The 13726-nt window shown below is 41.2% G+C and overlaps 1 protein-coding gene across 4 annotated transcripts in view; it reads left to right on the plus strand.

Moving 5' to 3' along the window:
* ANO4 (anoctamin 4) overlaps positions 1 to 13726 on the plus strand; it is a 448648-nt gene that overhangs the window by 366517 nt on the left and 68405 nt on the right. For all 4 annotated transcript variants that reach the window (XM_056116873.1, XM_056116883.1, XM_056116889.1 and 1 more), the window contains 3 exons: positions 2583 to 2717; positions 3965 to 4061; positions 8699 to 8759. In XM_056116873.1, the coding sequence (XP_055972848.1) occupies positions 2583 to 2717; positions 3965 to 4061; positions 8699 to 8759 (293 nt within the window). The remainder of the gene's footprint in view (positions 1 to 2582; positions 2718 to 3964; positions 4062 to 8698; positions 8760 to 13726) is intronic.

Here is a 13726-nt window from a genome sequence, read left to right on the forward strand (position 1 = left end):
AAACACAACAATATAAGACTATGTGCAGCTAGGTAGGGTGCATGATGAAAGTCACTTATCCAACAATTGAAAAAGTGTCGAAGTTTGTATAGGTAAATGTGTAGGTTTGTACCCCGAGGTGATTCTGTCATGCTGAGCATTGAAATGTGTTGACACTCAGCAGCTGGGATATGAAAAGCACAAGCAAGATTGGAGTAGAATAAAGTCATGGAGTATCTAGGTAATCTTATCATTTAAATGGATTGTGCTTCTTCTAAGACCCAAGCACAAAAATTTGTAAGTCCACAGCTGTACCTCATGGTGTTTCACTAATAAAAATTAAATAAATAAATAAATAAATAGATTGTACTTCTTCCATATCTCTCCAGTAGGACCATATCCCAGCATTTCCTCAACAATTGCTTTTCACTTTGTTTGTGTCCTGGGCAATGACTATTATTCCCTGTAGCACTGCAGCACTGTCCTCCCGTTGTTCATCAATTTTGCTTGAACAGGCACCAGTAACTTCTCCATTGTCAGACTTGTTGTTACTGTTTTTGGCATATCAAATACATCAGAGGTAGCTTGCCAGGCTTTGCTATGCGGGCAAGATACTCTCGGTAGCTTGACGGACTCTCCAAGAGGGGCAGAGGAATTGAACCCAGGTCTGCTGCATGCAACGCAAATGTCCTATCCACTGTGCTATCTCTCCAGCCCATTATTCCCTAAGACTGCCTTTTCCCACTCCGGGTCCTTTAAATTCATTACCATTCCTGAATATAGACTTATCCTTTTAGAATATGAATCTTGTTTCCAAAGCTCCACTCATGGTTTTCTAGCTATTACAGAATGAAGGTCAGTGTGTTTACAGTGGTCTCCAAGGGGCTGGAGTGATAGCACAGCAGGTAGGGCGTTTGCCTTGCATGCAGCCAACCCAGGTTCGAATCCCAGCATCCCTTATGGTCCCCTGAGCACTGCCAGGAGTAATTGCTGAGTGCAGAGCCAGGAGTAACCCCTGAGCATCGCTGGATGTGACCCAAAAAGCAAAAAAAAAAAAAAGTAGTCTTCAAGACCCATGCTAAGCTGAACTAATTTCCACTATGCTCACTTACCCTCTTCTTAGTCTGGGTTGCAGTAACATTGCCCCTGTTTAAAAAATACTCAGTCCCTTTTTCCACAGAATGCTTGCATATACTGTTCTCTCTACTGGAAATGCTCGGTCCAGCCCCAACCCAGTACTCTGTTGATTCATCCACACAGCAGTGACTTCCACCAAGAAGTATTCCATGACTGGGATGGTCAAATGACCTTGGTTGTGACTCTTTCCCCAGTTTTATCATTAAAAGCTTTCTATTGGGGCTGGAGTGATGGCACAGAGGGTAGGGCATTTGCCTTGCATGTGGCAGAGCCAGGTTTGATCCCCAGCATCCCATATGGTCCCCTGAGCACCACTATGAGTAATTCCTGAGTGCAGAGCCAGGAGAAACCCCTGAGAATTACCAGGTGTGACCCAAAAAGCAAAATAAAATAAAATAAAAGATTTCATTATACTTTGAGCTCCCCTTGAGCTGTGGCTATGGCTCATTTCACAAAGATTGGCCCCACAGAAATCAGCACAATTTAATCGGTTAAATAAGAATGTATTTGGGGAAAGACTCTGGGAGTGGAAAATTTCTGTGGGAAGAGTGAAAGATGGAATAAACAATTCAGTGCTGTTAGTGTCCTTTGGGCATCCTAAGAGGAAAACTGCAGGTGACATTTGGAAACAAATGAGCAACATTTAAATCGAGAACTTAAAAAACAATTTTAATATTATTGTATTGGGCTAAGTAACCATTAACTAATCGTTCATGAAATTTAGCACTTATGAGTCATGACTAGCACACTGTAACACAAAGCTGTCATATTGTAAACAATATTTAAGAAATAGAAAGACCAAGGAATTCCCTAGAGGTTTCCAAACTTCTCAGACTACAAAGTACTGGCTGGCTGATTACTCTCAGAACATTTATACAGCTATCTGCTAAGCCTGTGAAAAGTCATTACTTGAGGGAGAGTTGTTCTCCATACGGATTCATCTTAAATCTCTATAGAGTTCTTCTTTATACCTTGATCCTAGCATTGTAAACATCTTACAAAGCTAGGAAATATTGAGTAGTACGTTTTTAAGTATTTTACAGTAACTTCTGCCTTTAAATATACATACATGTATCTACACATCCACGTATATATCACAAAACAAGCACTCCTGTTGAAATGGCAAAGATAAGTGTATCACTCACCATCAACTCTCTAAATTCCCCTGGCTCTTGTCACTAACAGTACCATATCTTACTTCCTGACTGGACTAGGCATGTTCTGTATTCTCAGAATAAACATATGTATAATCATGTTTTATGGAAGTGTTCATTATATGTCTGATAGAAAGTTCTAGCAGGAAAATAACAGGAAGCCCATAACCTGTTTTGGTCCATTGCTCTAGGTATCCCTTCTCTTGACTAATTTTGAACCAAGTCCCTACAAGGTAAAATGACTGAGCAGATTGTTCTAATGCCTAATTATAAACACTTCACTGAATTTTCAAGACTCTTTGTCTTTAACAGGCGATACTTTGGAGAGAAGATCGGGTTATATTTTGCCTGGTTGGGCTGGTACACGGGTATGCTCTTCCCAGCGGCCTTCATTGGGTTGTTTGTCTTTTTGTATGGAGTCATCACTCTGGATCACTGCCAAGTCAGGTACAGGGAGCTCTGGGGACCTGTTTTTGCTTCTATTTGGAGATATAATTTAATATAATATAATATTGTTTGTTTTGGGAGGAAGAGGTGGTGGGGAAAGGCATGTTGATTCTTCATGTATTTGGCATGAGCTCACTTAGCCTCTCCTCTGAATCTATTTCTCAGTCTCCCCTGGAAAATCTCAAAAGTTTCTAACTGCTGAATTTCTCCATCTATTACCTTGTAGCTTAATCCTGTGGATTTCGGCTACCAAGAAAGCCAAGTTCCCATTCACACACAGAAGCCCTTCTACAGCCATAGAATTTACATCCAGTCATTTTCATTCACTGGCTATTAGTGTTTTCTTTTTCTATTTTGTCATTCTTTTCTTTTCTGTGAAAACTAAAAAATAGTGAGTTAGCAATTCTTTTTTTAAAGTGAATTCTGTTTTTCACAAGGGCACTTTAGATCTAGGCTGGGCCATTACCAAACTAACTTTCTGGGCCTTGATAATGATTCATGTTTATGAGATTGGGGGGCTGGAGCAATAGTACAGCAGGTAGGGCATTAGCCTTGCACGTGGCTGACCCAGGTTCGATTCCCAGCATCCTATATGATCCCCTGAGCACCGCCAGGATTATTTCCTTAGTGCATAGCCAGGAGTAACCCCTATGCATCGCTGGGTGTCACCCAAAAAAGCATGTGTATGAGATTGTCTTGGCTCTCTTTCCAGAAACTAGTAGAGATCTTACTGTAAGGCTAGATAGTGATCCTAAATTAAGGCATGCCTTTTAGACATGGTTGCAGTCATAAAAGGGACTGATGTACCAACAAAAAAATATTTTGATTTGTGATGAAATTGCCAATGAGAACTGAACCCTCAAATTTTAATTTATTCCTCCACTAATGGCTTTAACTTCTGTAGCTTGAGATTGAGGCAAACCGTTTCAGGTATCTTCATGTTTCCATAATTCAGTATGAAACTGCTTCAAGCCTGGGCTGTGCTGACAGTGACTCATATCATTTGGGATAAACAACCAGCGGTTTTGCTTTGTGCATTTTCCTAAAAGGGCTCATAAATAAGAAAATTTATCCAATGATGAAAGCGTACATGTACTTGTTTACGTTAGTAACACATAAGGCTGAAAAGCTTCTGAAGGCAAAAATGTAATCAACTGGAACTCGTTAACTATTTGAATATGCTGGTGCAGTTGGAAGAAAATGTTCTGTAGTCACTGAAACGCAGTCCTTTCCGTTCTCCTTTCCAGTAAAGAAGTCTGCCAAGCTACTGATATCATCATGTGTCCTGTGTGTGATAAATACTGTCCATTCATGAGGCTTTCAGACAGCTGCGTATATGCCAAGGTAATTTCAAATCGGCAACCTTTTAGGTGAATTCAATTTAACATACACTTTGCCGAGGCATGGTTAGTGGCTGCATCCTGTCATTTCTGGTATTTGCTTCTCATTTTGTGAAAGATTTACTATCATCAGACGCTATAATAATTTCTATATTATTTTTATCTTTTTTATTAGTTCCAGTGTCACATGAAGCAGTAGCAGCCACAGTGCTGAGAGCACAGTTGTTAGTCTAAGCCAGGTTTAAATTGGACTCTGCTCTTTACCACTTCTCAGTCTCAAAACACATTCTTTTCATCTTCCTCAGTCTCAGTTGTCTCTTCTGTGAAATAGTTTTTCACATGGTTTCTATGGGAAAATGGGGGAAGATATTAGGGCCAAGGAGAAAGCTCTAGAAGCTATGAAGCAAGCTTTGGATTCAGGTTCCTGGGGTTCAGTCCTCAGCACCACCCAGTCCCCTCAGCTCTGCCAGCAACAAACCACAAGCACTGAGGCAGGAGTAGTCCCTGAGCACTGTTGGATATGACTTAAAAGCAAAGGAACCAGCAAAAACTAGGGGATGTGGGGAGGACGAGGTAAATACTATATATTATACTTGACAAATGGTTGGATCTCAGTAAATGAGCAAAGCATCATCTTTCCTTAGTATGACTATCAAAAAGACCAGATTCAAAGCTACTGCAATACTTACTGCCTTGACCTTGTACTATTTAATGCCATGACCCTGTACTTACTACTTTGACCATGTCCATGAAACCTTTTTGAGCCCAAGTGTTCTCATCTCTAAAATGCAGACATCAGTCCTGTTCTTTCTGCCCAGTGGCATGTCCTTAGAACCAGAGAAGATATTACATCTCAAAGTATTATAAAATACATATAACATACCTTTATGAAAATACATACAGAGCACTTTTCTGTCTTGACTACCCTGCGTTCTCTCTTCCCATCTTACCCCTTAGTTGATCAAAAGACAGATACACTCATCAAGGTGGAGTTTGTGTTGATGAAGACCTTTTCAAGACACAGGGTCTTTCTAACTTTCTCACATTCTAGTTGTAAAGGTTTGGTTGATTTTACTGAACCTCTGCAACCGTTGCTTATTATATTGTTGGCATTGCAGATTTTGTGGCTTTAAGTGATAAAATATTTGTTAGACATCCCAGAAGCTTGCCCATCCAAGATGTGTTTAATACAGCAGGTGGTCAGAGCTTCATGTGGGAAGAGCTCAAACAGCAGCCAGCTAAGATTCTAGAAAGTTCTGGGCTCTTAGTTTTTGTTGCAAGGGGCGCAAAATAGCAAACAAGCTCTTCCTTCCTATAGAGAACATAAAAAATTACAACTCAAGTGGATAAGGCCAAATATTAAAGAACAAATTGGGGTAAGATAAATTAGATGTGAATCAAAACTATTTTAAAGTAATTTGTTTCAGAGTGTCCCAAGTTAAGCCTAAATGACTCAGGTTCAAATATCATATGTGTTGGGCCAGAGAGATAACATAATGAAACACATGTTTGCCTTGCATGCAAGTGACTCAGGTTCTATCTCCAGCACCTTATATGGTTCCGTAAGTGACCACTCAGAGAGACCCTAAGCATAGAGCCAGAATAGACTCTGAGCACCACTGGGTGTGGTTCAAAAACCAATGAAATTATTCACCCATGGTCTTGTGGCAGGAGCAGGGTCTCAGTTTACCATACTCTCAAACAAGTCTTCATGCCATACTGAACTACCAGACGTTTCACTCTGGATTATAGACTTGCCTAGAAACTTAATCATAGGAAGACTATAAAAAGCCATCAGAATGGCAGGCTTGAAGTTATGTGAGTTTCCATTAGAAACATTCACCAGAGATGACAGTCTGGTTTCATGGAACGTAAGGATACATTGGAATACTGGATCTGTTTGAAGACTGGATCCAGTCCAGTCACCAACTGTTCTGCTAGTCAGGAATGCAGCACCCAGGACCTTTGTATTGGTAAAAAAAAACAGCCACCCATACAGAATTGTTTGATCATTTTTCTGGAAAAGAAACTGAAATGGCTCACCCCGTGTGAACACGGGGCACCTAAGACCTGTAAGTGGCCCCCAGATAGCTCTCTGACTCCAGATCTTTGTAGCGTCTCAGCAGTCAGCTTCTCTCCACGTGAAAAAGACAGCAGCTAGCTTTCTTATTTTCTGGCTCACATCATACTTCCTTTATCTCTCTGAAAATTGGCATATGTATTTGAAATTTCCAGCCTGCTATCACGGAATGTCAGTTTTCAGAAGGTGCCTTCTGTCCACTTGGGAGTTTTTTTGGTGGGGGATGGCAGCTGCCTTCACCATTTCAGTATTTCTTGTGGGAGCTTGTCCCCTGGAGGCATCCGTGTTTTTGTGCAAGGGTCACAGGTCATATCAAGTATGTTGAACCTAGTGAGTTTATGTTCTTCCACTCTGTCAGAGAACTTTTTGGGGGTAGAGTTAGGTTTTGGTTTGTTTGTTTGTTTTTGTTTGGGAGCCATACCTGATGGTGCTCAGAGTTTACGCCTGACTCTGTGGTCAGGAATCACTCCTGGGGGCACTGAAGGGACCATCTAGGGACTGAACCCAGGTCAGCTACGTGCAAGCCTTACCTACATATTTTCTCTCTGGCCATAGAGATTCACTTTAAGCCTTCCTGGAACTGGAAGGTGTCCTTCTCCTGTGATTGTAATCTGGGGGTTCATGGTGAATCCACCAACATGTGAAGTGAATATTGGGGTCTGCTACTCCAGCAACCCCTACTTTCATCATCTTAGCACAAGGTGGGACTTGGCATCCTTGATACTCCACAGAGAGATCCGGCTCCTACAGTTTGGTTTATGGCAGCTGATTTCTGAGGTTGCAGAAATTCATTTTCTCATAACCACTGAAAAAAAGAGGCGAGAGTATAATTGAGGTGTGCTCTCACTTATTTTCTTCTTTACATGGGAACTGCCACCACATGGGAACTTTCTCCCGTACCCTACCACCTCCAGTAACTGTGCTCACACACAATGGTTCACGTCAGCCTCTGTCTCCCAGAAGTTTTTCAGGGTCTTTGTTTATTTCTATAACCTATTGCCATGACTCTCTGGGATTGATTTTAGCAGAGGAAGCCATTCGTCAACCTTACTTTGCCATTTTAGTGGGAACCAGAGAGAGCTCTTCTTAACTTACCACTCCTAATTCACATATTCCCAAGATAGTAATGACAGCAGGGAAAAAAATCTCTACAGATCTTTGCATATCACTCCCAGGGAAGAATTCTAATTGTCACTTATTTGAGTAATATGCCTCCTAGCACCCAACATGAGAGCAGACCATAGTAATGGGAAAGATTTCGAATTAGGATAACCTAGAAAAGGGAGAAGAAAGGCAAGAGAATCTGAACTGTCAAAAATAACGGCAGCCACCATCCATTGCAGAGTCTGTATTTCCACCTATCCACAAGTATTCGCCCTCAAAGGGAGCACAGCCCAGCCTGAATGGAGGCTGAGCACTCAGTATATAGTGTAATTCCTCCTGTGACACAGGAAACAAATCAACTTTGGACTTTCATCTCACGTTAGGTGTCTGAATGCTACCCATCTCTCGGTGTTCAAAGAAAGATAAGTCGTGAACTTTTGGAAAATTTTGACACATTTTACACTCTAATATAACAGTAAAAGGCCTATTTATAGTTGGCACTTTCTGCAAGGTACAGTAAAGTGTATTTTATAGATAACTATAAAGCACCAGAAATGGTTATACTTTATGAATGTACCGCTCATCGTTTCATTTTGCTGTGACATTGGTGTGATTTATTCTAGAGGTAGGAATAAGTTTGGCAGATGCACAGATAGTGCTACTTTCTGCTGTGGTGTGTGTAATAGAATACATTCTTCTAACAATAAAGTATTTTCTGTCTTCATACTAGGTGTCACAGGTACATGTAGTGATTACCTAAGGCTTTAACTGAGGTAGAATTTCCACTCCATTTTCCTGAAAATCTAGAGGGAAACTCAGGAAAGTTTTGCCAAAATTAAATAAATAAAAAATGGCTTTTTTTAAATGGAAGGTTAAAAGTGGTGACCCATTGAAACAACCACAATATTACCTTTAAGGTATTAAATATATAGATATGTATATATGTATATGTACATACATATACATACATATAGTACATAAAAAGAATATTCTTTTTTTTTTTTTGCTTTTTGGGTCACACCCAGCGATGCTCAGGTGTTACTCCTGGCTCTGCACTCAGGAATTACTCCTGGTGGTGCTCGGGGGACCGTATGGGATGCTGGAAATTGAACCCAGGTTGGCCCCGTGCAAGGCAAACACCCTACCTGCTTCACTATCACTCCAGCCCCATAAAAAGAATATTCTTAATAGCACCATTGTACGTGGTTACCATTATTCAAGTGTATAAATCCAACAAAAAGAGAACAAACTTTTCTTTTCATATTCAGAGTACCTCCCACTTAGAAGAACTCAGCCAGAAAAAAACCAATTTAGTTTATGACTTAAAATGAATATCTTCCAAATAGACACTGAAAAATCCACTGTATAATGATAAATACATGAAAGAACTTGGAAAAATGTGTATTTGAATATCATAAATAAGAAATTCAATTAAATGTGCTCCCTAATGTTCCCAGGTAACCCACCTTTTTGACAACGGAGCTACTGTCTTCTTTGCTGTTTTCATGGCAGTCTGGGGTAAGTGTTCCCATTCCTGTGTGGTTTTGTATACTCCTAATTATTCTTTCAAGCCTGACTTTAGATATGAAAGTGAAAGTTTAAGTGAATTCACTTGGCTATTGAATGATAAAAGATTGACTTCATTGATTTTAGAGGGGTGTAGGAGGAACCTATTTGGTTTTACTTCTCCTAGCTTTTCTCCCCAGGACACTCCCTCACTTCTGATTTGATCAATGCTGAGTCAGATGCTGAAAGAAACCAAGGCTACAGAATTCAAAATATATCCTCCAACAGAACTGTAGGCAGGGCATTTTTCAATGGTTCATAGATAGAAAAGACAGTATATCTAGAACAAGATTCCACAATAATAGCTATATGTATCAACTTGTCAAAAAGAAGATTTAAAGGCACAAACTGTCTCCTAAAGAATTTCTTTTCTAAATTCCCTCTTAGTTTTCATTTCTTCTTTTTGTCTATCCATCCAACCAATATGAATTCTTTGTCTTCAGAAGAAAAGCATGGGAAAGAGATAATGCATCATTGTCAGGTAGAAGAAAACAGGAGCAATTATTAGCAAGCCGGAGGAAGGAAATAACCAGAAACAAAGAACTAATAGGAGAAGGTATTAGAGACTAGAAGCTAACAGATAGCTAACAAGAAGAAAATATAAGATAGGATCTTAAGGAGAACCAAAAAGACAGTGTAGCCAAATCATGTTATTAAGGTGACTTAATAAGTTGAGTACCAAGGTGAAGACCCACAGCCTCTGTGATAGAAATGTCTCAAACTGCTGTCGTCCACATTCCATCTCTGAAAAAGTTCTGCCTTTTTATTCTCACACCAACCCTGGTTCCCTGGGCCTTGCGGAGTAGCCCACACTATTCATGCTACCCAAGAACATTTCTGCACTTGACTAACAAGGATGTCAGATGATGCATATGCTTCCAGAGGCCATGTGCTGCTTGTGCCCACGTGGCTGAGCACATGTGGCACGTGAGTACATGTCGTGCCCGCATCTCCCCTCCTGAGACATGTACTTTTGTGCTTCCATATCCAGTGCTGGGGTGTATGCTGGGGCTCTCTCTGCCCTTGGAAAAAGCCCAGGTTTTCTCTTGAGCATGATACTCTCTCATTTTCACTCCCTCCTTCCTCTTCCTGAAAGCCTCCAAATAAAACACAATTTTCCTTTTAAAAAAGTGGGGGGTGGTTATTTATGTGGGCTCGCTCTTCCTTCCTGAGGAATGCTTGTAGAACTATAAGCTTTCCTAGTAACACAGCTTTTGCCGTGTCCCATAAGTTTTGGTAACTCATGTCCTCATTTTTGTTCATTTTCAGGAATCTTTTGATTTTCTCTTTGATTTCCTTTCTAAGCCACTTGTTGTTCAATAGTATTCCAAACCATAATGTCCAAAAGTGTAGAGAGAGTATGGGGAATATTGTCTGCCATGGAGGCGGGGAGAGGGTGGGGGGAGGGGGCATACTGGGGATATTGGTGCACTGGTGGAGAGATGGGTGTTTGATCATTGTGTGATTGTAACCCAAACATGAAAGCTTGTAACTTTCTTACAGTGTAGCACTGCACTGCACTGTGCTCCTGTCATTCATTGATTTGCTGGAGCGAGCCCAGTAACATCTCCATCGTGAGACTTGTTACTGTGTTTGGCATATCAAATATGTCACAAGTAGCTTGCCAGGCTTTGCCATACGGGCAAGATACTCTCAGTAGCTTGCCCGGCTCTCCGAGAGGTGCAGAGGATTCAAACTCGGGTCGGCCATGTGGGCCACGTGCAAGGCAAAGGCCCTACCCACTGTGCTATCGCTCCAGCCCTTCTTATGGTGATTCAATAAAATTTAAAAAATAAATAAATGAAATTTAAAAGGGGAGGCAGAGATGGTACAGCAGATAAGGCATTTGCCTTGCACATGGCCGACCCAGGTTCGATCCCCAGCATCCCATATTGTCCCCCAAGCACTGTCGGGAGTAATTCCTGAGTGAAGAACCAAGAGTAACTCCTGAGCATCGCCAGATGTGGCCCAGAACACACAAAAAAAGTTAAAACATAAAATAAAATAAAAATAAAAAGGGGGTTGCTAAACATAACAGATCTTTGATGATAGGAATGACTTTTCAAGACTGTATCTCATTTTTTCTAGAACATAACATAGCAAGATCAGTATCCATGCTCAGGAAGTTCAATAAGCCAGTCAGTGCCAGAACTTTGCCATGATTACAAATGGAGATACTTTTAAAAATGTACTTATTTCTTACTTCAGGGGTTCTCACATTTCTCGAGTTCTGGCATACATAGAAAGTGATCATATTTGCACAACATCTGATATACATGAATGGTGCCATATGTGGATAGAAATTAGAGGCCCCTTAAGCACCATAACCACCCAACAGGAAGACAGAATTATCTCTTGCAGACCTATAATCCATCCCTGGCATATTACTGGGAAGCCTTGCTCTGGGCTGCTTATCTCCTGTTTAATGTGTTAATAATCTGTAGAGAGAGCGGGACTCCGGAAGAATTTGTGTCTAACACTCCCTTTTCCATTTCAGTAGTTCACCAATCTTAACTGTGCTTTGAGATAATGGGTTCATAACCCCCAGTTTCTGCTCTGAGGCTGTATAGCAGTAACATTATGACAGAATGACATTTGTCTACAAGACACAAATGGTCATCTCCTGCACTCCTCACCCAAGAACCTCCATGATAAAGGGGTTACAAGCCTTTCTTTGCAAGGTGGACTAGTTTGTTTTGGGATAACAGACAGGTGTTGTTTTAGCCCTGACAATCTAATTGCCTGGCTGTGGTTCCCCAGAGTGTGGAGCTGAGAAGCTTCTTGTATTGTGAGTGAATTCCAGGTTTGACAGGCCTTGATGGGAACTCAGTAAGAAGCTGATAGAGGCTTTGTAATAATGTTTAGGCACATGGGAACATTCTTGGGCCATTCCAGGCAAGGTAAGCTTAAAATAACTTATTCCCTGAATTGTTCTGTCTGAGTTGACAACTAACTGCTTGAATCTTGTTGTGTTCCCAGTAAATGTGTTAGCTTAAGAAAAAGAATAATTTACAGGTGTTTGTGGATAGGGCCCTGCCTTTTACAGAAATATAGATTGGCCAATAATAACAAAAGTCATAGTAATAATTATAATAGCCCCACTTATTGAGGGCTTGTTTAGTGCTGAACACTGTCCTAACATTGAGCAGTATCATGTCAGCTTATAATAAATAAATAAATAAAATTCATCCTGTTGTTCGTCAATTGTCTCGAACAGGCACCAGTAATGTCTCCTTCGTCCTAGCTCTGAGATTTTAAAAAGTGCCATATTCAGGGCTCTTTCAGGGTTAGGAGAATGAGACCCATCATTGTTACCAGTATTTGGCATATTGGGTACACCACGGGGAGTTTGCCAGACTCTGCCGTGTGGGCAGTTTACATTGGGTAGCCTGCCAGGTTGTCCAAAGTAAGAATAAGATAATAAGATGTTGCACGGCCGCATTTGCAGCCACACGCTTCTGGGAGCTGGGTTTTATAGTCTCTGTGTCTTGGCCGTTGACGGGATTATACAGCGCCAGAGGGCCAGTGGTGGGTGTGACCCCTGCCTACTGGAAGATCGAGGATCCGGGTGGAGGATATTCAGCCCCAATCCGAGCAGGCTTGGAGATCTCAGCCCCAGAACCCGCATGCCTTTGTTCCTCTACCTGTACCTTTATACGTGTAGAGAGTGGTCTCAGCATGGTTGTGGCTGTTTATATTATCTATTTTTATTGAGTTTATGTTGTATGATTATAATAATGTTAAAGGTATAGCACCCTATCCCAGCAGAGTGCCTGTGACCCTCCACCAACTGTCCTTTATTTCTTTTCCATCACTTTTCTTATATTATCTCTTATCTAACCCTTATTCCCTCTTGTCTCTCCCTATCCCTGTTTTTATAATTGGCTTTGTAATCTAAGGCTATAGGTTTATCATTGTTCAATAGTGTCTGTCCCCTGGCTTTCTTTTTTTTTTCTTTTTGGGTCACACCCGGCGATGCACAGGGGTTACTCCTGGTTCTTCACTCAGGAATTACCCCTGGCGGTGCTCAGGGGACCATATGGGATGCTGGGAATTGAACTTAGGTCGGCCACGTGCAAGGCAATCTCCCTACTCGCTGTGCTATTCTCCAACCCCCTGGTTTTCTTTCATTTTATTCCTCAGATGAATGAGATCATTTGATCTTTGTTCTCCCTCTGGCTTATTTTGCTTAAACATGGTGCCCTTCAGTTCTGTCCACATTGCAGTGAATGGCATGATTTCATCTTTTCTCAGTTTATAGCAATCTTTGAAGAAAATATAGCTTCATCTGACAGATGAGGAAACTGAGGCAGTAACTAGAGAATGGCAGAATCTAACCATTAAACTGGGCAGTCTTAGCTCCTACACTGTACTGATAGGGATAGAAACAGTTTCCTTGTGTCTTGGAGATCTGAACTTTAAGATAAAAACGATTCATTCCACTAGACCTTAGCCTTGTTTGGCTTACCTACTTGGCTTTGTGTCTTTGCTTTGAGACCTACTCCAACTTTTGTCTTTGAGAGCCACACCCAGCAGTGCTTATTGTCATTTCTGGCTGTATGCAGGAGACCATGAAGTGCCAGGACTAGATCCCGGGCCTCCCATCACCAAAGCATATACTAGCCCTTGGGAGTCTCTCTCTCTCTCTCTATCTCTCACTTATTCTCTCTGCAATGCAATGCTCTGTAAAATCATGTTCATTCAAATAGACTCAGCTTAATGGTTTCAGGATCATCCTTCATGATTGACAATTCACATCGCTGAACAAAACAAATGCACTTTATATGGGATGGGGTGGGGGAGGTAGCTACCTAAAGAGATAGTGAGAACAGCTGTAAATGGTTTACATGATCTCTGGAGGGGTGGGCTGGATTTGTTTGATGTGTTGCCTTATGCTTTGTACATTCACCAGGGATGGT

Source organism: Sorex fumeus, unplaced genomic scaffold (genome assembly GCF_029834395.1).
Source record: "Sorex fumeus unplaced genomic scaffold, SorFum_2.1 ptg000003l, whole genome shotgun sequence".
Taxonomy (NCBI): Eukaryota; Metazoa; Chordata; class Mammalia; order Eulipotyphla; family Soricidae; genus Sorex; species Sorex fumeus.